Source organism: Aedes aegypti, chromosome 3 (assembly GCF_002204515.2).
Source record: "Aedes aegypti strain LVP_AGWG chromosome 3, AaegL5.0 Primary Assembly, whole genome shotgun sequence".
Taxonomy (NCBI): domain Eukaryota; kingdom Metazoa; phylum Arthropoda; class Insecta; order Diptera; family Culicidae; genus Aedes; species Aedes aegypti.
Window position 1 is genome coordinate 348,035,834 of NC_035109.1, and position 25,666 is coordinate 348,061,499.

Sequence of the window (25,666 nt, forward strand, 5' to 3'; positions counted from 1 at the left end):
GAGCCATTTGGTTCAAATTTGCTCCACCAAGTGCTACTAGTGAGCATGAAACTTGTGTTTGGCAGAACAATGATAGTCCTTGACTTACTGAATAACTTTGCCGGAGACGCCATCTTTCAAAGTGGACAGGTTGTTGAGACATTTGAAAAACAAAAGTAATAGTTTCATGCTTACTAGTGCCACTTAGCGGTCGAATTCAAAATTGTATGAGATACCATCAGATAGCGCTCCACTTTCAGAAGAACGTTAATAACGACCACAAGTTTCAATATTACCGCGATTTTGAGATAAACCCATTGCAAATTGGGGTCTATTCGAACCATTAATACGGATTCTATGTACATTTATCACCTCATTATTTAGAATCATACTATTAACAAAAACTATCAAGTAGTGAAGCCTATAAAGACTCTTGAGAAATACATTATGTCTTAGTGTCTATAAAAGTAATTATTATAATTCTACCAGGCCAATAAGCAGTATTGCAAAAACCTCAATTTCTCATAACTAACGCTTGAGATTTTTCACGCGTGAGTTATCAATCATGCAACTCAGCACTCAAAAAATCATGGATGAGTTGGCTTACCTGTTTGACTCATTGTCTCGTATTTCCACAGTTTACTCGCATATGGCAATATATTTTTGTTAGTCTGGTAGAATTATAGTAATCCTTTCTAACTCAAACAACAACATTCGGGTTTCACAAGTTTTTGACGGGCTTTGTGAATGAATCATTTTTTACGGTTTGAGTTGATTGAGTGATTTTGCATCAAAATTCCAAGCGTTAGATTTGCGAAGCAGATCTGTAATGAGTTTGCTCTCACGGGAGAGCTTATTGATTGAGATTTGACTGTGAATCTATCAACACTGCTAACAACAATCATGGCTTTGTACGAAAAAACTATGAAAAAACGAATGAATCAAACAGATGCGCCAACTCGTCCATAATTTATTTTTCGACTGTTGAGTTGCTTGATTTACAACTCACGCATTTCAAATCTCTAGCGTGAGTTATGAGAATTTGAGTTTTTCACAACACTGAAACTAGCATTACTAAAACATGGTTTTAATAGTATCATCTAACGCTGGACACCAGCTTATTAGAAATGAATGTAATTTCATTCTGATCAGATAAAAGAAATGAAACAAATAATTGTAGGTTTGACACTTACTTTATTTGGCGCTCTTTTCGTTAATAAATGTCAGTTTTTTTTTTGTGGAATTTGTTTCATCTGAAACAAAAGACTATGTGCCAGTGTGAATGGAGAATCGCGAAGAAGCACTACACAATTTGTAGAATATTTCTCAAGTTTACTACGCAAGCTTTATGGATTGTGAAAAAGCACACTCTTCCTCAAATACGCTTGTTGTGTGCTAGAGGGTTGATTTATTGTTGGAATGAATACAAACAAATATTTAAACTGTGGCATAAAAATCTGCATTGTGGAACCTCAGAGCTGCAGTTTTTTATTCGGTTGTACATTTATTTCCATTGCAAACCAAGAGCAGAAGTGTTTCCGCTTGAACTACAGTGGGGGGAATATGCGTCTCGAGCGCTCGTGAAAGCAGACGTACGCCGAAAGCTGTTTGGGATTATTCTGTATTGCATTAGTTGACTTCTGGGGAGAAAGAAACAAACTTGTTGAGGAAATTGCAGATGCTGCTGAGAGTTTAAAACTCAGCTCAGCTCAGCTTTTGAGTAATTTAATATGCGGAAGCAGCTGCCGATTGGGAACCGTTCCAGATGCAACTGTAGACGAATTGGTTTGATGAATACTGTTATTTTCTCTTCTACCAAATTTTCGTACATGAGAATCCTATTTCCCTTGGTCTCTTATACTGTTTAATCGCGTTTGTAGTAGAAGAACTCCTTGATATTTTTTTATAAAACAACATGTTATCATGTGTTTCAATGATTTCGATCAATCTCAACACAAAGAGGATGGAGTCATAGGGGAAGGTGGGGAAGTTCTTGTCCGGGTTTTGATCTAAGGGAATACTTTCCAGTTACCATAAATTGTATGGCTTATGAGATAATAGATCAAGATCTAGAATGCTGGAAAGATGTTACTCTGTATGAATTGTCGATTGTATAAGGATTGTGGTGTATTGATTATTAATATTAATTGAATATTATTTTACTATTTTTTTAAATTTACTTATAAAAATTGCAAAAAGAAACTGTCCAAGACTATTAAGACCAATTTTTACATCAACACTAAGAACCAATGCAACGAACTGCCATTGGCGTAGCTAGGATATTTTTCTGGAGGGGGCCTAGGGGGGGCCTAGAAAATACTTGTTTCTTAGAAGTAATGTCGGTCACAATAATCACGATTTTCCCAAATTTCGTAGTTTTACCAGAATTGTATTGATTTTATTTGTTTATTATTTTGTCTCATTTCACGGCACATCAGCAATATTTGTAAATTTCAATCTTCGCTACTGGATTCTTTTTGTAATCCAATCAAAAATTCTTCAAGAATTCTAGCAAAAAAAAAACTTACAACAAATGTCCTTCGTGGTACTTCCACAAACTATTCAGGTATTCAACCATTTGCTTTAAAGAGATTCCTTCTTGGAGAAGAAATTCCTTCCTCAATTATTTTCGTACCGTAAATTCGGGTGAAATTGATCAGTAGGGTGAAATTGATCACTGTGTCACTCGATTTTATTTCTTCCTAATGGAGCACAAATATCAATGTAACCTGCAGTGAATGAACGTTGTTTGTCGTAAGTATGTCCAAATTGTGTGTTGTGAAATTTTTTGCGTTCAAAAATGTTCATTTCTATTAAAATAATGTAAAATTTCAAAATCATCTACGGTGCAGTGTTGATAAACATCAATAAACTTCAAGTTCTAGACAAGGATTAGGACATGGTATAATCCTGAAAGTTTGTAAGGATACTTAAGATATATCCCCAAACTAGATTTCATAACCAAAACTCGTACCAATTCGTTGATTTGGTTGAAATAATTGAATTTCTGGTATATATCAGGAAATTCCTTAGGAAATTGCATACATTTAGGCGTTTTTGCGTTATTCTTGAAATTTAAACATTCTTTATTTCTATTAATATTGTATTGTTAAGAATTTGGCAAGCATATTCGGATTCAGGGAGCTCAAATTTATTATGTAAAGTTGTTTTAAAGATCTCCCGAATTTTTTATTTTAGACATATTTTTTAGGCTCACCTTCATACTTGTTTTCCTGCATTCAGTCGTTTGGCATTGTCAACATTATACAAATCAGACAAGAAAAACTGTGAAAAGTGATCAATTTCACCCGAAATTACGGTACTTTTTAGTGCTTTCTCCAAGAATTCCTTTGCCGGTTTCCACTGAGCTCATCCTGGGATTCTCATGAAAAATCATTCCTAGACTTTTTGATCACCAGGAAATTTCTCTATCAAATAGCTAAAAAATTAAAAAAAAACACTTGAAGAATTTCTCCAGAGAATGCATTAAAAATTCTTTTAATAAATTCTCCTGGAAGGCCCTCTACATACTTATTACATATAAATTCCAATTGTTAGTTAAAAGTATCCTCCAGTTGTCCATTAAAAATTTTATTAGAATGTTTAGGAATAACTGATAATTTCTTCAAAAAATAGTACAAAAAATTCTATGACTCTCACTAAAAATGTCTTCAAGATCAACAAGCAAGGATTCATTCCACGAATTCTTCAGATAGTTCATCAACAGTTCTTCCCACTTTGCTTTCGAAGTTCTTCCTAAATGTCTCTGCAGGATTGTTAAAAAAACCGCACTAAAAATTATCCGGACTTCCTGCAAAACAATCAAATGATTATTTCAGGTGTTGCTCTAAGAATTCCTCGTAATATTTCACAAGAATTTCATGAGCAAAAAAAATACAATTGAGAAAATTTTATTCATGATTTTTAGGAGAAATTCTCCGCATTTGTATCTGCATTATTTTCACAGATATTTTTTTAGATTCCCTAAGATTCTTCCGAAAATTCGCCAGAGATTCATCTGAATATTTTCCAGAGATTTTTTTGTTTAAACCACACTAACGATGCTTTTCGTAATTTTTGAAGAAATTTTTCATCAGATTTACTAATATTTTGCAATTTATTCTTGAACTTTTTAAAAATTTCTCTAGAAATTCCATCAAATATTCTTTCAGGGTCTAGAATTTTTGGTAATGGCAATCTCAGGATTTTTCCATGAATAAAATTCAAAAAAATATCCATTCTCAATTTTTTGGTTCAAAAACTACTCCGGGAATATCACAATATTTTTAGAGATTGCTCTACATATTCCCCTACAAATCACTCCATATCAGATTTCTAGAGAAACACATACAAAAAAAAAGGTTTGAAAGTACTTTGTTGGTAATCTTTTATTTATTTATTTATTTATTTATTTATTTAGGAGAAGGGAAAAGCCCGTTTGAGTAGAGCTATCATTTTAGCTCTCTCTCAAATGGGCGCAAAACCTTCTCATCTTTTCTCATCAACAGAATAATACAATCCAAATGATGAATTAAAACTAACATAAATTCTTAAATTAAGCTAACTCTACCTTTAATAAACCTACTATGTTCGAAAAATTTCACTAAAACTTCTCTTTACCGCTGAACGAGACAAATTGAAATCGAAAACATGGTAACATTTATTGAACAAACGAGACATATTGGCAATAGGTTCATTGTGTCCATAATTAGTACGTGAGGTTGGTAGACGAAGAAACTGATACGAACGTAGAGTACGACGGTGAATATCAATGTTCAATGAATTCAAGGACAATCAATACGGGACTGTAACACATCAGCAATAAAACATGCTTTGGAGATGTTACACCTGTTTTCCAATAAAGGAAGATCGATCAATGAACACCGATCTTCATATCTAAGAAGATTAAATGGGTCATTCCAGGGTAAATGACGGAGTGCAAAACGAATGAATTTGTGTTGAATCCTTTCAATTCTTTGAACGCTGTTGTTATAATAAGGAGCCCATACTACGACTGCGTATTCGAGGGTGGAACGCACTAACGAGCAGTATAACGTTTTTAGGCAGTGGACATCTGTAAAACGTTTGGCCGCACGAAAGATGAACCCTAGACTCTTTGATGCTTTAGCTGTTATATAGCTTATGTGATCCTTAAAGTTGAGGTTACTATCAAAAATAACAACCAGATCTTTGATCGAAGTTACTCTATTTAAAGTCTCCCCAGCAATAGAGTAATCAAAGCAGATTAGAGATTTTCATTTTCATTCATTGTTTTCGTGTCAATCTACAATTCGCTTCATTCCCATCCTTATTATATTTTCAAAATGAAAATCGTTATGGACCGTATTGATACAAGTAAGTAGGAGTCATTTCATTCAATTTTCTGTGATATATGTTAACAATTGTTGAAAAAGATGCTTCTGAGCTACATGCTTTTTAATACAGAAAAAAATTAAAACACTTATCTTCTTTTTGCCCATACAAAAAAGTACCTCAAAGTACCTTTCTGAAATCCACTTAAAAATAAGATTTGAAGTATTTTTCAAATTCTGGAAGTGATTCCAGCTGCATATGTTTGCCAATTGTATGTCATCTTATGATTTTTAGGATATGCTGCCACAACCATCAATAAAGATAATTTCGAGCAGTAGTTTTCTGCCGCTCCACCCAATCGGAAAAATCATGTTCTGAATTTCATGTATAATTGTTATGGCACTGATTCTTTCTCCAAGATATCTGAGAACGAGCTAAAGACGTTTTGCAAATTTTATTGTAGCAAAATAAACCAAAAGTGGGCTAAATGTGGAAGATCATACAAAATTTTCGTGAAGCAAAACTCCGACTGGTTAGCAAAACCAGTTCAGCTCCCGCGCAATCAGGAAACTGACGATGCAGATATTTCCAGCTCGGCTGCAAAGGCTGGCATCGGGCCTTACAAACCGTTCAATGAATGTTCAAGAAAAACTTAAAAGGGACGTGTTGCAGATCTTATCAACGAAGTGCTCGCATTCGTTGACAATTTATCAAATTCTTCGACTGGGGATCAAGTACAGGTCATGACTGCAGCACAGGTATTAGCTTTGAACATTGATTTAGATCTGTCGGAACGAAAGTACAATTGCATCAGAAACAGCTGCTACAGTCGATCTACAACATCTCATGAATTGTACTGCATTCAGTATCATGAAGGATATCTGGTTGGAAGCTTCTACTGCTGTAAAACTGGTTTGCAAGTGGGGCTTCGATGGAAGTTCAGGACACAGCATGTACAAACAAACATTTTCGAAAGCAGAAAAATCGGATGAAAGTTTGCTGACTGGAACCATTGCGACGTTTCGTTGAAAATGATCGAAATAAAAGAAAATAAAACCCTCTGGTCAAACGACATTTCAATTTTCTTTTATAGAAATAATTAAGTTCTCGGATGATTAATAGCTCGTAAATGAATTGTGTTGCTAATAAAAAGAAACTTTATTGAACCTTTTTCATTGGATTTCATTTTATTCATTGGAATAATCCGTACTCCAATATTTTTATAAAAAGTTGGTTATTGAGACACTTTTATGGTTACGTATGTCACATACATCGTTCATGCGTACGACTCAAGTACTTTTTCATGCATTTTTATTTTGAACATTTCTTCCAAGCGAGCACTGTTTTATGGTGTCAAATGTAAAATTTGACGTATAAGCCACTCATGCCATTACTGATGTAATATGTGTCATTTATGCTAATAATGAGTTTTTTTTGTGTATAACGAGATCCTCCTCAACATCGTACGGCAAAACTGCATAAAACATCCCGATATGACTTTTGTCCCCAAGTGCCATACGTTCGAAGCACTGTGCGGCATCTTGATGACACACTACTTCATAAAACAGCTTGAAATCATCTGCATAGGACAATTTGAAACATTTTAGTAGTGAATTGACGTCGTTTAGATAGAGCAGGAATAAGAAGGGTCCGATGTGGCTACCCTGTGGTACACCGGAAGTGACACGGAATGCAGAAGACGTAGTATCGCCTATCTTAACGGACATAGTTCGATCGAGCAAATAAGATTGAAGCCAGGCTAGGAGACTTCCGCATATTCCCAGACGATTCAGTTTAGCTATCATGATCTGGTGGTTGATTTTATCAAATGCGGCCGAGAAGTCGGTGTATATGGAATCAAGCTGTTTGCGTGCTTCCATTGATTTTATAATAAAGGACGTGTAGGCTTCAAGGTTAGTCGATGTCGAACGTTTTTCAATAAAACCGTGTTGGGTCTCTGAGACGAGTTTTAAGCAATTATTTTTGAGAAAGTCTAGAACAATTAACTCAAACAGTTTCAACGTAGCACACAAAGCAGCGATTCCGCGATAGTTGATGACATCAGTCTTCTTACCTTTTTTATAAATCGTAAAAACAAATGATTTCTTCCAAGGAGTAGGGAAGCATCCGGAATTAACAGAGCGGTTGAAGATAACGGCCAATGGAAAGGCAAGCGAAAGGTATTCCATCAGGACCCGGGTTTGAGGAAGACTTCAGTTGTTTACAAGCAGTTTCAATGGTTGTGACCGTAATTTCAGGATGGGGACCGATAGTTGGATAAAAAGGAACATTTGAGGCAGCTTCGGCGACTTGCTGTGGACTCAGGTTCTCGTTCACGAAGACAGCAGAGAATTGTTGACGGAAAATATCACAAATGTCGGGTATAGTAGACACTTGTCTCGCCTAGGTTCATGGTTGATGGAAGACCACTTTCTTTCCGTTGGTCATCGATGTACGACCAAAACTTTTTTGGATTTTTCTTAAGACTACGCTGAATCTTATTTAAGTAAGCATGGAAGAGAGTTTTGTTCAAGCGTTTATACTTCCCGAGGAGGAACAAATAACTCCCCAATAACTTATGCATACCATTTTTTGGTATCATACCAAAATTAGGTATTGTTCAGTTGTTAATACCTCAATTTGGTATTATAATGGTATTGAAAAAAATTTTTAAAACAATTAAGAATACCTCATTGAGGTATTAAACAGCTATTGAGGTCTGCTGGAGGTATTGAACTATAATTGAAAAATTTCATTTTTATATGAAAATCCATCAAGTATTATTGAGGTATTACAATACCTGATCTAGTTATCAGTTTGGTGTTCGTAGAATATGCTTGAGATATTATTTGAGGTATTTTACCTCTTATGCAGGGCTAATTCATACCTCATTCAGGTATGCAGTATTGGAAATTGTCTGGTATGGAATACCTCAATTTGGTATTCAGTAGTTATTTTCTTCTGCTCGGGTTGCTATTACAAATGCCGTAAATCCGTTTAGCAGAGTTGCTACGATATTTAGAGTACCTTTTGAGAGCCGATCTTTTGCGAGATTTGAGTTTTTTGAGGGCAAGGTTTGACCAAGGTGGGTTTAATGGCGCATAAGAAGCATCCTTTGGAGTGAATTGGTCGATGGCGTATGTAACAACAAAGGTAAATACTTCTACTGCTGTATTGGTATCTAAATCGTGAAATATGGTGCTCCAATCGATTGTACTCAAGAAACAATTCATTTTTTCAAAGTCGGTTTCCCAGAATTTGTAACGAGTTTTCTCTCTGGCAGGAACAAACTTACAAGGAACGTATTTCTTAATGAAAATATGCAGAGGAGGGTGATGTCTAACATGTTTAACTAATGGAGCAGGTGCTTCAGAAACGGATACATCTAGCGTGATATCTTGACTTACGTAACAAAGGTCGAGCAACCGATGGTTTGAGTTAAAAACTGGATTGATTTGTACAAGTCCCGCAGTGCTGAAATCATCAAGTAGCTGTTTTTGAACCGAATTAAGTGAAGAAAGAGCAGGGCTGGGATAAAAGTAACCCATAATACTGAGTTGCCATGTTACAGATCGAAAGTTGAAGTCACCCAATACCAATATTTTATCCGTTAGTGCCATGCGTGATGTAATCCATAACAACGTATCAGAAAACGTTATCGATGGATCGTTGACGCGATCAGAAGGAATGTAGGTAACACAAATGAACAAGGTCCCTCAATTTTCATTTCGACTCATTTGAATAAACATTATTCGGAAAAAAAAATACAGAATTCCTGTCGTAAAATTCAGGAATTGAAAATGTACCTCATAGAAAAGTTAAGTGGTCCTTGTAGGATTTCCTCGTCTCTTATAATAGAAAATTATTGGTGTTTTTACTTAAAGCATTTGTAACTTAAATCTTAGATAACATTTTGTATCAACTCCGAAGTTTTATGATACTCTGGTGAACATATTGATGTAGAATTTTTCTTACGTTCAGAATTTCAAAACAAACGTTTTTGAAGGGACTATTATTCTGTAATACTGTAAGTGTTTAACGCGAAAACATTGTCAGTATGTTTTTAGACCATAACCGTACGTAACCGTATAAAAATTCAGAACTCCTATAATTCACCTTTTTTAAATTCTTTAAAATATTGCATTTTTTTGGAGTACGGACAGATTTTTGTACGAAGTTCCTCAAAGCGTCATGCGAAGGAAGGAGAAACAAAAGCAGGTTGAAAGGTTGAAGCAGGTAGAGCAATTGATGGTTAATGGTAAAATGAAAGTCAAGTGATTATTTATCTTATTTCTAGAGGTAAATTGCAGGATAGTTAAAACCTCTCTAATTAATTGACAAATAAAATAAATTTCTCAAGAAGTTGCATCAGAATCTTCTTTAGAAATTATTCTGAAAAATATCCTTCCTTGACTTCCGGTTTTCTAGAATTCTTCCAGCGAGCCTATAGAAATTCCGCCCTAGCGTATTTTGCTAATAATTGATAACATTATTTCCAAAGAAGTGTTTCAAGGAAGATCAATACAAATTTCTTTACTCTTCTACTTCTCAGTTATTTTGCTATATATTTCTCTACAGATTCCTGAACCGCTATGCCAATTTCGAAAGCAAAACTTTTTCTGGGGTTTTCAACAAATTTCCTCTGAAAAATTCGCAGGCAAGCGACATCTAAAAACTGTTTTTTTTTTCAATTCTAGAATAATCCGGGGATTTGAAGAGAAATTTCTCGAAAAAGAAAACATAGAAGAATGTTTGACGCATTTTTTTTATGTGTTTGGAAATATTTGTTAAGGACTTTTATGAACTTTGCGGAAGAATCTATATAAATAAAAATGGATTGGTGTTTGTATGTCACGAAATGGCTTCCGAACGGGTCAACAGATTTGAATGATTATTTTTCCGTTTTGTTCGTCAAGTGTTCCGACGTGTTTGTGTGTATAAAAATCACAGGGTATTTACCGGGAAAGTCGGAAAAACGAGCGTGAACGGAACTGTCATTTTGTATGGCACAATTCATGGCGTTTTCAACAGCCTACTTGATGGCAAGACGAAGTTTGCCGGGCCCACTAGTTTGTAATAAAATTTATGGAAAAAATATTCAAAGGGATTCGCAAAGAATTTCTAGAAGAACAATCAGCAAAATATCTCAGTATTAGATTTGACAGAATCAAATGTTTGAGGAATTGCGATAAAAAACTGAACTTGTGAAAGATTCACTAACATTTTTTAGGTAAATCCGGGAACATATTCCGAAATCAATTTGCTAATGAAAAATAGACAAACAACCCGAGGAAGAAAGAATAACTCGCAATAACTTATGCATACCATATTTTGGTATCATACCATAATTAGGTATTGTTCAGTTTTCAATACCTCGTTTTGGTATTATAAAGGTATTTAACAAAATGTTTCAAGCAATTAATAATACTTCATTTTGGTATTCGAAAGGTATTGAGGACTGCTGGAGGTGAACTATTATTGAAAAAAAATCACTTTTATATAAAAATCTATCAAGTATTATTTAGGTATTACAATACCTGATCTAATTATCAGCTTGGCATTTGTAGAATATGCAGAAGGTATTATTTTAGGTATTTTACCTCTTATGCAGGGCTCATCCATACCTCATTCAGGTTATAAGTATTGAAAATTATCTGGTATGGAATACCTCAATTTGGTATTCAGTAATTATTTTCTTCTGCTAGGTAAGGAATGAATGTCAACAAGGAGGAATTCACTCTGAAAATATGAATAAGTCCCACAATATTATTTGACTTATTCACAAGACATTTTCAAAAGTTCTGAAGCCACCCTTCTAAACCCTATCTAAAGAAAACTTGGATACTCCACAATTCCATGAAGGTAATGTCTTAATTTTCAACAAGAATTTTCACTATTTATTGTCTTAGAAATTCCTTTAGAAATTCTGTCTATATCTATATTCTGTCAATTTTTTTCGGACACTATACGAGTTGGAGTTAGTGTATGGATTTCTTTAGTGAATTCTCATTACCGAACATCTCGAGCAGGGTATCCTCCAAAAACATAATACATCAGAATGCAGGGAATATGCTGCTTTATGCTGAAACAGTATTAATTGGATTTGGAATGAATTTTGGAAATCGAATTTCCAGGATATTGACGCTTTTATTGTCGAGAAATTGGGCTTATCGCATACAACAAAAAGTTATTTCTAACAGTAACCATTCGATCGACAGCAACGGTTAAATTATCGGTTATTGCGCGATTCACCGAAGTCAGAACCACCACGCTGCTGCTGCTATGTGAGACAAGCTAAGTTTCCTCACTTCAGCTGTTCAACATAAGAAAACGTAACTACTGAAGAGATTTTTGTCAATAACCATTACTCTTGTTATTGACAAAAATCTCTTCAGTAGTTACATTGATTCAGAAGATTCTGCTACGTGTTAATTTGTTGTGTTTTTTTTATTATCATCAAAAATTCTGGGGGGGGGGGGGGGCCTGGATGATTCTGGAAGGGGCCAGGCCCCCCTGGCCCCCCCTGTTCCTACGCCAATGCGAACTGCTGTATAGTTAGAAGTGAACAATTGGCAGTCGACGAAATTACATAGCAGTTATTTAGATTGTAAGCTAATCCCCACGATCATCAACTCACCATCATTACCTACTACTCCTTGGGATTCAATCAAATGTAATCCCATAGGTGACAGAGCTACTTACAATACAAAATATACATTGTCACTTCAACTTGAAACAATCGAAACAGGTAAACCCTTGTAGACGACAAAATGTCAAACTAACAAAGGCCAAGTTAATTACCAATATTTAGCTAGCTCTAACTGCTGTTAGTGCGATGTTGTAAAACATGGCACACAATGCCAATCCCAACTGTCCCCCGTCAAGTCAACCCTTCCCCGTACTCTCAGGCACTCGAATCGACAGAAACTATTTCATTTGGCAAATGTTGTCCCGAACAATGTCCGCTCCTCTGAGGTTCCACCTATTGGGGAACCATTCAAGAGCAACAGCTGCACTCCGACGACGCACAGTGGCTCAAAACTGGACCAATGTAAAAAGAAAATGATCAATCTGTCTAAAGCGGTCTCATTCGATAGAACATATCTTATTCTTTATTTTGAATCATATTTGACATGTTCACTGTTTGAGAATGTGAACAAGTGTATAACATAGAACTTCTACAAACGTTAGGCATTTTTTATTTTTGAAAATTTCTAAAAGATTTTAGGAAACGCTTATCGAACAGCTTTCAAAAATCATGTTTTGTCATAAACTAGGATGTTCGAACATTTGTATTAAGTGTGGCCACTGTGCGACGGCAGCTCTGGCGGTTGGTGAATTGAAATGTTAAAATTGTTTGCAACAAAGTTATCAAATTAAAATCACCAGCTTTTGTACGAGCGGAGGGAAAACCGCACACTTGAGCCTGTGCATCGCTCGGTCCTGTTCAGGTGGGCGTGAGTTGGGGAAGTTTGCATAAGAGTAAAGGCATGTTGGATTGCAAGGGAACCAAACTGTACCAAAGTATTTCAATAATAATCGTAGCGCATGCAAAACAGAGGCAAACCTCAAAAGTTTTTTGGTGCGAATTTTAAATGACAGTTGTTGGCTTTTCAATTAAGCACAGGTGGAGATGAATGCAAATAGACATTCTAATTGTGTGCAACGTCATGAAACGTCATCGTGGAATGCAGTCAAACAATTTTCAAAACACATTTGTTCAGCAAACAGCAAGCCGATGGATGATTAGACCAACCAATTCGTTTAAATCTTTGAGCTGCAACTGAAACACAGATTAAGTGAGATGAAACTTCTCAGGATTATGAGAAGAATTTTCTCAGAAATCGGAGTGGAATACTCAGGAGCATATTTCTCTCAAGATTCTGAGCAGAATGCTTTCGGAACTCTTATCAGCTTATCAGCTCTCTTATCAACTCTTATCTTCTGAGGATAGAGGATGTGAAAAATCCGTTCGGAATTCTGGAAAGTGTATTCCTTTTTGTTCATTAAAAACATTGTACTCAGCACATTGAGAGAATTCTACTCAGTATTCTGAGAAGATCCTGCACTCAATCTTTATAGCATTTTTCTCGAACACAGAGATAATTCTTCTCAGTATCCTGAGAGAATTGTACACACCAAAAAAATCTTAGATTTGCACGTCACGTAATGATAGCTTCAATCATGTAAAGCCATTTGTAATGAATTATTCAATGATAAATCCTAGAAACACAGCTATCATATCCAACACTGCTAACAAAATCCTAAAAATTGTGCGCTTAACGTCTTCTCTCAAAGGATGCTCCAAGCGAAACTACTCGGTTTACATGACTTTACGCTGAATATTCAATCATAAATAATGCACATGGAATGACCCAGCCATCAATCCATCCATGTGCATTATTTTTGACAGATTGTTCAGCGTAGAATCATGTAAACCGAATATTCTCGTTTGCAATTTCACCTTCAAGATGCAAGAAAGCATACAATATTGCCGAATATTGGATGCAAGATCGTGAAATGGTTCAGTTTCACTCAAGATTGCAAGCATTCCTGAATGCAATGAGGCAGTTTACATTAATTATCGTTGAATATTCAGTTGTTTTTCGTGTTACATGACAATCATCAAAATTTACGTGCCATGTAAATTAAAGATTTTTTTGCTGTGTACTCGAAATCAGTCCTGAGCAGATTTTGCACTGAATTCTGAGAATATTTTACTAACCATTCTTAGGAGAATCCTATCAGGTTACTGAGGAGAATCCCCTCATAATTCTGAGGAGAACCCTCCCAGGATTCAGAGGAGAATCCTCGCAGGATTCCGAAGAGAATCCTTTCAGGATTCAGAGGAGAATTCTCTTAGAATTCTGAGTAGAATCCTCCCAGGATTCTGAACAGAATCCTCTCAGGATTCTGAACAGAATCCTCTCAGGATTCTGAACAGAATCCTCTCAGGATTCTGAACAGAATCCTCTCAGGATTCTGAACAGAATCCTCTCAGGATTCTGAGGAGAATCCTCTCAGGATTCTGAGGAGAATCCTCTCAGAATTCTAAAGAACATCCTCTCAGGATTCTGACGAGAATCCTCTCAGGGTTCTGACGAGAATCCTCTCAGGATACTGAGGAGAATCCTCTCAAGATTCTGAGGAGATTCCGCACAGGATTCTCGGTCGGTCCAGGGTCTTTTCGTAATGGAAATTTCTTTGACTTCCCTGGACTCAGAGTATCATCCTACCTTGCACACGGTATACGAATGCAAAAATGGCAATAATGGCAAAGAAAACTCTTAGTTAATGACGGTGGAAGTGCTAATTGAACACTGAGCTGAGAAGCTGGCTCCATCGCAGTGAGGACGTAATGCCAAGAAGAAAAGAAGAAGGCATCAATTAGCTGATATAAGTGAGAATTTTATTTTCTTCGAAAAGTCTAACTTTTAGCTGTTGGGTTTGCCGATAAAAATATTTATATGAATTTGTAATGTATGTATTGTGTTAAGTTAAAGTATGGAACATCAATTTGATTAAATTCCAAACACTATGTTAATTCTGTCTCATATTGCGAACACCTTGATCAAACTCCAAACAGCACAAATAAAACGTATTCCAATGAATAATCTCGCAGATAAACTTATATGAGCTAGTTTTGTGGACCTCAATTGTCAATACCGTTTTGTCTCGAATTTCGAACATGGTGCATTTTTTGAACAGTGTTGATTTCAAGTATAATAATTAATATTTCCACAACTTTTATATATAGAGGACTTAAATCATACAATAATTGATCATTATGTGAAATAATTTGAGTGATTTTCTTGAAAAATCTGTTCGGAATATGAGTCATGTTCGGAATTTGAGACAAAACGGTACGCCATACTTCTGGCGATAGATTGAATAGATTGGAAGACGTTTAAATTAAATTCATCCATTCCCTGGTAATTTGATGACATATTTCACCGACAATTTCAACCCGAGTGTTCGGAATATAAGTCAGTTCAGAATTTGGGACATAACGATGAAATCACGTTCGCATGACTAAACATGCAGCATTAATAAAGTATTGCGAACTATCGAAGCCAAATTTGTATGAGGGCATTATAAAAGCTGATGACGATGTCGGAGGTTCAAACCCCCCCCCCCCCCCTTTTTTGAAACCACGATACATACCGACCAGACTACCATAATCCTCGTGTTTCCATCCCAAAGCAACACTAACGATTCCCATTTTCCATCTCCTTTCCCAGCAGGGTCACCCATGTCACCGATGCTGAGCGACAGCGATAATCCATTGCACACAACGGATTCCGAAATGAACACAAATCCATCAACACAACGAAGTCTGAGGCCCCATGGCTCCACCTTAGTAGTAGCCGTAGTGACATCGACCGTTCCGACCAGTCAGACTGGTGCTTCTTTGCAGTCCGACCTCCAGCATGGTAATCTGGACGACGACCAGAGCAGTGCCGAACAGCCCCAAAGCGTTCCGACGGCTCAGCATCAGCATCAACAACCACAGTCGGAAAAAGTGGCACCACCATCACCTCAGCAACGCCACCGGACGATCAACTCGATGAATCTTAATCCGACGACACCGGCCATGGTGGTGAAACCGGTCGACGAGCACCGGAAGCTGCTCAAAAGCACCGGACCCATACTGAACTATGTCTTCGATTCGCATCCACCGTACTACAAGTCCAACTACTACAACACGCGGTGAGTACCCTGCCCCATCTGAACAAGAATCGGTTTTCCATTTTTTTTCTTCTTGAATCTTTCCTATGTGTTTATGGACGTAGCCAGAGAATGGCAAGGGGCCTTGCCGCCATCCCTGGCCGACGGAAAATAAATTTGAAATAAACTGGTTTATTACGAAGATTAAGAATTTGCTGCAGTTTTCAAAGATTGTTTCAGGCATGATTATTTGCAAATAATAAGCATCGTGGACAGGAAAACTAACTTTGACAGGTATTTTATAGTTTAACTGATCGCTAAATTATAGTGCCACCGAAATTTTGCACAGTTGTTATGCGAACAAAATGTAATGAAAAAAGAAGACAGTAGCAAGAATCAAAATTTGGTCAGTGATTTGAAAGACTCCAGATTTTTCTTTGACAAGTTTCCGATGTGTACCTTAGTAAAGTAACCTTACACATGATTGAGTTTAGGTTTAGGTTCGAGTGTTTTCAGAGAAAAAAAAACTTATATTAATTAATGTAATAAAATAAAAAGTATTCCTGAAGCTGTTCAAGAGGAAATAGCGTTTCGATCTTTTTCGTCGCAAGCGCTATTATCGTCGTATTGAACTAGAAATGTTCCACTATGGTGATTAATTTTCCAAGTTTAATTTTGTGAAAGTTGCTATGGTACACCAGAAATGCAATAAAAATGTGGAATTTTGATGAATAACTTCAGTTCAATTTTATATTTTTCACTTATTTCACTGAAGAGGGCGAGGTATGACTGAGTCACACCACATTACGATTCTAATTTTTTCCTGCACGTCCTTACTTCACGGACTATGGATAATCTTTGTATATCTTCACTAAAGGTTTTTTTTTTCAATCACACGTCGTAAAACTTCTGTAATTCACGAAATTTGAAAAAAATCTCTCAACGACCAATTATAATAAAAACGTAAACAAGGTTTTTCATTCGTCCGGACTGAGAAAAAAAACTTGTACGTATCAATGTATGCGTGATGTTCGCGTAGAAAACGATTCCTTTGATTGTGTTTATTTATATGCTTGGGCTGTTTGAAGGAAATCCACTTATATGTACCATCATGCTCTGGGCATGAAGAGTAATGCCCATTGATCTGAATAATCTAGTTTAATATTTTATTAAAACGTTGAAATGGTGTATTTTGACCACTCACTATATAACAGTGAGCCGTTAGTTGTGAGACGATTTAAAACTGATTACGACCGATATGAAACAGGAAATATGACTAATGTAGGTAACACCGCATTCAATTACAACATCTACCACAGCGTTGGCAATAAAGCTGAACACGGAGTCGGTTTCATAGTGATCGGGAAGCAGATGAAGCGCGTTATTAGGTGGAGGCCGATCAACAAGCGGATCTGCGTATTGAGGATTCGGGGCAAGTTCTTCAACTACAGCCTGATCAACGTCTATGCACCGACTAACAACAAATCCGATGACGAGAAGGACGCGTTTTACGAATGTCTCGACAAGACCTATGGAGAATACCCAAACATGACGTGAAAATTGTCATCGGCGACGCTAATGAGCAGGTCGGAAATGAGGACTTCTTCCGCCCTATCATTGGTTAAGAGAGCCTTCATTCTGATACCAACAACAACGGCCTACGTTTAGTGAACTTCGATGGCACCTACTTTGCACGCAAGGATATCCGCAAGCACACCTGGCAACACCCAAATGGCGAACTTTGCAACCAAATCGACCATGTTCTGGTAGACAGCCGACATTATTCCGATGTCATCGATGTTAGAACTTTCAGGGGTCCTAATATCGACTCAGACCACTATCTCGTTGTAAACAAAATTCGAGCGTGAATATCAACCGTTGCGGGTTCTAGGAATTGACAATCGTTGCGTTTTAATATCCAACGCTTGTCAGCAGATGGTGTAGCAGCGGACTACCATCAATTGCTCGACGAGTGGATTAGCGAAATCAACGAAATCAGCGAAAAACAGCGCCGTTTCCCGCCATGTGCAACGACCACGAAGAATACTTGCTGACGGATAAAACAATGCAAAGGGGAAAAAAAAGGTAACAATCCGACGAAGAATTCTGTACCTTCTAAACGTAACGAGTAATCCTTGAGAAAATACCTGTAAGGTACCGCGGGGCAAGTGGGAACGAAAAAAACGATAGTTCAAACAAATTGTTCAATAAAATTTTCAAATCTCAATATTTTTCAAATCCAACAACACAATCACGTTTTGGCAACATATTTGCTGGTGTGTGCATGAAACTAATCGAATTATTTCGAAATTGTGAAAACCTTGGAAGAAAGTTTTAGAATGAGCCAATGGACGCAGTTACCTCGCTAAGCGGGGCAAGTGGGACAAATCCAGTTTCTTGCCTCAATCCACATCAGTAAGTCAACCATTACAATAATAGGATTGATAAGTCATAGAGTTTTAATTTTAAGTACATATTTGATGTACATAAGGCATCAACCATAAAATACGTTACGTTTTAGGAAGAAACCCTTTATTTAATAGCATGTCACCTCACATTTAATATTAACTCAAAATTCCTCAATAAAAGCGTAAGGAATAATTAAACATGTTCAAAATATATCATTTATTAGTTGTTAATTAAAATGTAGCACGTAAGCAATCAATAATTGACGAAATTATAAATATGTTTTGTTATTATTTATATGCATGGCAGAAAACCACCTTATGGGATGGAATTGTTTTCCATCACTACTTAATTTGGTAGAAATAACAAATAAAGTTCAAATAACATTGGAAAATAATCGTTCTCATGATGCATTTCAAATTTCAGCTGTGTGTTTGTTCAATTTTGAAGTCGTATTTCAAAAAATAAAAAGAGAATTAAAAAATAAAAATTAATAACACTTTTCTTCTCCTTTTTATGCAATTACGTAATTTGAAGTTGATCTTTTTTGATAAAATTCATTTGTTTGAATGTTTTAGTGCTACCCTCTAGCAAAATGTATGAAACGTGTACGAAAAGTTTTGATTCTGGTTTTTGTTTCGATATGTCCCACTTACCCCAGGTACAAATATATTTTGGGAAAGACCATCTAAAATTTCATTTGAAATGAAAACAAAATACTGATTTATCGGTAGCAGCTTGTAATAATACTCAAAATTATAGGTTACTGATGGAAAATCGATTTAAAACACATTTATTATTTGCAAGTCAATGCAAGATGTGAAACGTGTCACAATTTGTCATGCAAGTTGAAAATGGCGCTGAACTGACAACTGTTACATGAACCACATGGTAATAAAAATAATAATAAGTTTTGTACTAAATACATTCCTTGTCATTGTATCTTCTACTTTCTAGAAGAATACCCCCATGAAAAACTTTTCCTAGTTGAGCTATGACGAAACGCCCCACTTACCCCGGATTCTCACTTGCCCCGGGGTACCTTATCTTATGTAAAAATGTCTAAGGAATTGAATGAAAGTGATTCTGATGGCCACACGGATCGTTATCATGTCCATTTTATCCAAATTCCCCGTTTTTATTGGGTGTTTGATAGGATTACTCACATTATATGTAGGGAAACTGTGTATGAACTATTGAAATAACGATTTTTAGACAAAACGAATATAAAAATGTGTTTGCAGGAGTTGGACCAGACCACTATCCGTGCCCATTTCACCCAAATTCCCCATTTTTATGAGCTTTTTTTATATGATTTATCATATTATCCTATCAAAAACCTAATCAAAATGGGGAATTTGGATAAAATGGGCATGATAACGATCCGTGCGGCCATCAGAACCACTTTTATTCAATTCCTTACACATTTTTACATAATATATAGGTATTTCTCAAGGATTACTCGTTGCGTTCAGAAGATACAAAATTCTTCGTCGGTTTGTTACCTTTTTTCCCACTGTGAATGGTGGCCGCGAGGTGGAAAGAGTACTTCGAGTCATTTTTGAACGGAGATAACGGAAGTGGATCTGGTATTAGAATTCAAATCGATGACGATGGACAAACTGTGGAACCTTCAACGCTAGATGAGGTGAAGATAGCTATCAATAGGCTGAAGAACAACAAGGCTGTTGGGAAGGACGAGCTCCTGTCCGAACTTCTCAAACACGGAGGTGAGCAGCTGCACGAACTCTTTCACCGTATCATTTCGAGGATATGAGAGGAAGAACAAATGCCTACTAGTTGGTTGGAAGGTCTCATTTGCCCTTTGTACAAGAAAGGGCATCGACTGGAGTGCGCCAATTACCGAGGGATAACACTCCTTAATTTGGCGTACAAAATTATGTCTGGAATTCTGTTCAACTGATTGAGACCGTATGAGGAGTCCTTTGTCGGCGAACACCAAGCTGGTTTTCAAGAGGGCCGATCAACGACGGATCAATTGTTTACCCTGCGTCAAATCCTAGATAAATTCCGGGAGTACAACTTGCAAACTCATCATTTGTTTTTAGATTTCAAAGCAGCGTACGATTCAGTGAAGCGAAACGAGTTGTGGCAAATTATGCCCGAACATGGCTTTCCGGCGAAGCTGATAAGACTGATTCTAGATCGAAATCTAGTGTGCAGGTGGTGGACGAGATTTCGTCATCGTTCGTAACCTTGGATGGATTGAAACAGGGTGACGCTCTTTCTAACTTGCTGTTTAACATAGCGCTCGAAGGTGCTATCAGGAGAGCCGGTGTGCAGAGAAGCGGTACCATTATCTCACGTTCTTATATGCTCCTTGGCTTTGCGGACGATATCGACATCATCTGGATTAACCGTTGGGCAGTAGAACAGGCGTACGTGTCTTTCAAGACCCGAGGAGGAAAGAATAACTTGCCAATAACTTATGCATACCATATTTTGGTATCATACCACAATTAGGTATTGTTCAGTTATCAATACCTCATTTTGGTATTATAATGGTATTTGAAATTTTTTTTTAAAACAATTAAAAATACTTCATTTTGGTATTCGACAGCTATTGAGAACTGCTGGAGGTATTGAACTAGTATTGAAAAATTTCACTTTTATATGAAAATTCATCAAGTATTATTTAAGTATTACAGTACCTGATCTAGTTATCAGCTTGGTATTTGTAGAATATGCAGAAGGTATTATTTGAGGTATTTTACCTCTTATGCAGGGCTCATTCATACCTCATTCAGGTTGTAAGTATTGGAAATTATCTGGTATGGAATACCTCAATTTGGTATTCAGTAGTTATTTTCTTCTGCTCGGGGAGGAAGACAGCGAGGATCGGGCTCACGATCAACACCACAAAAACGAAGCACATGATAGCTGGTGTTCAACGTGGGACCGGACGTGTTAGTGGTAGTGAAATGGTGCTAGGTGGTGAAAAGTTTGAAGTGGTTGAAGAATTTGTGTATCTCGGAACACTAATGACATGCGATAATGATGTTACCCGCGAGGTGAGAAAACAGCAGGGCTTTCTACGGGCTCCATAACCAGCTGAAGTCCCGTAGCCTGCAAACGAAAACAAAACTTGCGTTATACAAGACACTGATCCTTCCGGTTGTCATATATGGCCACGGATCATGGACATTGAAGGAAGTCGACCGGAGAGCTTTCGGGGTGAACGTAAAGTGCTGCGAACAATACTCGGCGGTAAACTAGAAAACGGCACCTGGCGGCGTCGCATGAATCACGAGTTGTACCAAATGTATAAAAAGGTGGATATTGTCAAGCGCATTAACACGGCATGCTGCGTTGGGCTGGTCATGTTGCCCGTATGCCGGAAGAACGACAAGCAAAGACAATATTCAACAGAGAACACGGGCGAGGCCCCCGACTTAGTGGTAGGCCGCGCACACGTTGGCTTTTTGCAGTTGAAGAGGACTTTTTTTTCTCTGTTGGGATGCGCCACTGCGACCAGTATTTACATCTATTGTGGCATTACCCGTATCTTTAGTGTATAGTGCATGTCGCATTACTCCATTTCCATTGGTAGGTAATGAAGCATCAATTTCTGTACAGTTTTTGTTTTGATTCCTCAGATATTGATAAAAATCGACTATGATGAAAAGGTCCCGCTATTTACACCCTTCATAGAAATTTTAATCTCAGCGAAGGCGCGCCTCTTAGCAAACATAATCGATTATAATTCTGAGGAACCAAATCGGTACTACTGATATTCGAACATGCAACGGAGCTCTAGTCACATCTTTGTTTCGCTTTTAGTTTAGTCCCAGAAAAATACTAGAAAAAAGGGGCTTTATGCTAGCAGCAAAACCGTATCAAGCTAGAAAATTTGTTTAGTAATCAGAATTCACGTGAGTCCTTGAATTACCAGTACTTACAGTCCTTGTTGAGTTAACACTCATGATTGTTATCCTGGCTTCATGTGTAGTCTCGGGACTGACCAACTCCGAGTCTTTAACCATCTGCTAGGTAAAATAGATTAATTTTCAGAAACTGTTGCCAGTAACAAGGACTTTGTACCGCGAATCCTTGAGTTACTAGAACATATTACCCAAGCCCGGCAAACAAGATGACACTAGGGTTCAAATTGATAGATCTTACTCCGTAACGCACCACGAAAAGGTGATCTACCCGCGTTACGGGTATGAAGAGGACTTAAGGGCACTTAACGTTCAGGGCGACTGGAAGCGATTGGCCCAGGACCGAGCCCAGTGGAGAAGACTCATCCATTCGGCGCAGATTCATCGTAGTGAATTTTTATAGGATAGATATTAAGGTGGTTCAAAAAATCGTTTTTGCTTTAAAAAGTCTTGTATTATATCAATACTGTTGATGAAAGCTAAAAATTCTAAAATTGTTTTAGAACCATAAGTAAATAAAAACATTGAACATTGTAATAGAAAGATATGTTAGCTAATATAGGAATTGAATAATAAGGCCAAATTGGACAATGCGATAACAAATGGAAGTACACGAATCGGTTTTATTTTTAGTAAATATCAATCATGTTTGAAAGATGACGTAAGACTTCTAGGATATACTCAAATTTTGAGATTATTTCTGAACAAATGTTGAATTATTCAATAATTTTCCAATGCAAAAACGAAACAAATATTTTTGGTTATTGGTGAACGCTAAGGATGATGAGATTCCTGGCTACGCCGATACGTCTGTGTTGCATACTGTCATCGAGCTAGGGCCGGATCCACTAAATTCCGAATGATCTGCCCCACAAAGCAAAATGAATTTTGTGGTGCGTGCAACAGACAGAACGATTATTGGCGTTTTTTTTTTGGTTCTTTTCGGCTCTTTTACTTTGCTGAAACATGATTGGACTGGGACAGAATCACCAGAAACTAGAATCATTCGTTCCGTCTGGTGCATTTCTATGCTTGTTCAAAGCTCTTTGCTCTTTGAAGGATTGTAGTGCATTGTGTTTCCTGTTCTCCATGACATGCAGGAAATAAGAGCATGGATTTTCGTTACATGTTAAGTGCGTTTGTTGAGACCCTTTTAAGTTCGTGGCGATACACACTAGAGAGCGCTTGAAACGCAAACAATTTGAAAATAGCTCAAAATGTGATGGTAGGTATCGCCAGTGACAAACAGACTTAAGATAAGGTAGGGCAAAAGTTCTAATAGAACAAGAGTTTCTTTTACAGATTTCTAACTCAATATAAAACAAATGTCACTTATGTTATATTGCACAGTTTAGTTTAGAATCTTTCTCTGGCACTTGGATGATGATCAGCCGTCCCTGATATGGAAAACAGATGCTGCTTGAGCTGTTACTAACATGGAGTAAAGACGCTTCAGGATTACAGGAGTAATCCTCCTCTCTTCCCTGCCAACATACGACCAAAGTTCCCACCAGGGTTGGTTACCCGATCTTCCCTGGTTCCCCGATCGAAAATGGAAACTTTGGCAAAGAAAGCTCTCAGTTAATAACTGTGGAAGTGCTCAATGAAGTTGAGAAGCAGGCTTTGACCCAGTGAGGACGTAATGCCATGAAGAAGAAGAAACAGCTTATTCAGCTACCAATGTTACTTAGGAGTTTTTGTTCTGTCCAACGGTCATTCAGCCTAAAGACCATTCAGTTTAGTGGCCATTTGATCTAATGGCCTTCAACAATTCTGCGTAGAATTGATTGCATAAAGAATGCAAACTTGGGTTAGATTATCGAGGCCTGTAAAATTAACTAGATTTTTAAATCACCAAAACAGTCTGTCGATGAAAATAATCACCACGCATAAATGAACCTTTTTGAAATTTCAAAATCTTTGTGTCCAGATTTTATACAGTTTTTCATAAGCGACTTACTTTCAAAGTAGTCCAAAAATCCAGCACTTTTTTACGAATTGCTTCGATATGTATGTCCAGAATTGCATGACAACTAGATAGTCGTTCGTTATTATAATCGTAAAATCCTCTTTCAATCTAACCTAACGCATTCTTAGTTTTCTTTTCATTTCTTTGTTTAATTTGAACCAATGTTCTACAGCACGAAACATAGCAATAAGTTATTTTCAAAACTTATCCTCGACAAACACTCTATCCCCGATAACTTCTCTACTAGTATAAACGATCCGACATTTATCCAATTTGTGTATTGGACGCACGCATTTTGCAATCCAATTTGCCTAAAGTCAATTTTCCGTCAATAGTGTGCTTCACATCATTTCTGTTTGCACTGCTAATGGAACAAACTGACGCAGAATATTCAAACAGATCAGCTGACATCACGCTGCAGTTCATCATCCTCTCTATCAATGATTGCATTTCAATAAAGAATGCATTCGTCATTGCTTTTTCCGAAAAAAGCAAACAATCCATTCTCCCTCTGGAAATCGCCATCAAATATTCATAAATACAAGAATAATCAAATTTTATTTTCAATGAAATTATTCCAGCGATGTTTCCTCGTTCCGATGCCAAATCCTCCCGCAACAAGCCACGACAAACAACGATCAGGGAAGCGAAGAGGTGCTTTTTACGAGTAAAAAAAAAGTGATGTGTAATTTATTCATTCAATTTTACACAACTGAAATTTACATACATGTTTGTGTGTCATCAGCGGATTCTCCAGTGGCCCGCAGCAAAAGCCATCGCATCAGCATCACCTCCATCGGTAGGGTTTTTGGAGCACGGTGGCATTGGGTCGCATAGGTAACCTATTCGCTCCGCATAAGGGTTATCAGGTAGATAGCATTATCCACAAACCACGTGCTGCTAGAGCAACAGTGATGACGCTACTAGAGATCGTCCATGAATGCCGTAACATTTATTATTTGCTGTTCCATTTCAAATATCCCATCAGGCAATTATCATTCCTATCAGCTCCACTTTCTATTATTTACGAGCCGACTGGAATTCATATAAAACATACATCGATAGTAATCTTGATGTTAACATTTATTTGTAAACCAAACTTGATTATGACAATGCTCTCGTAATATAAACCAATTCAATTGAAGCAAAAGTATTGCAATATCAAAATGTGAAGTAAAATTCGATTCCGTGATTACAGACGATGTTCTTAAACTTTTTTTTCCGAAGGGGATGGGATTCGATCCCAGGTCCTCGGCGTGAGAGGCGTGTGTTCTAACCACTACACCAGGTCCGTCCCCTGTTCTTAAACTCTTGAACCGTCTTAATTGTCTTAAAGACGCGAGAAAACGTCAATTCCAATAGTGCGCATCGTACCCTCATGCTGTACGTAGGGGTAAAGCACTAATTTACGACCTGCAACAATTCTACG

The 25,666-nt window shown here is 37.1% G+C and overlaps 1 protein-coding gene across 2 annotated transcripts in view; it reads left to right on the top strand.

The window, feature by feature from the left end:
- The window catches only part of LOC110677949, a 448,566-nt gene that overhangs the window by 228,307 nt on the left and 194,593 nt on the right, over positions 1-25,666 (top strand). The window contains exon 3 of one of the 2 annotated variants that reach the window (XM_021850027.1): positions 15,534-16,002. In XM_021850027.1, coding sequence (XP_021705719.1) covers positions 15,534-16,002 — 469 coding nt within the window. The remainder of the gene's footprint in view (positions 1-15,533; positions 16,003-25,666) is intronic. The other variant, XM_021850028.1, reaches the window with a different exon arrangement.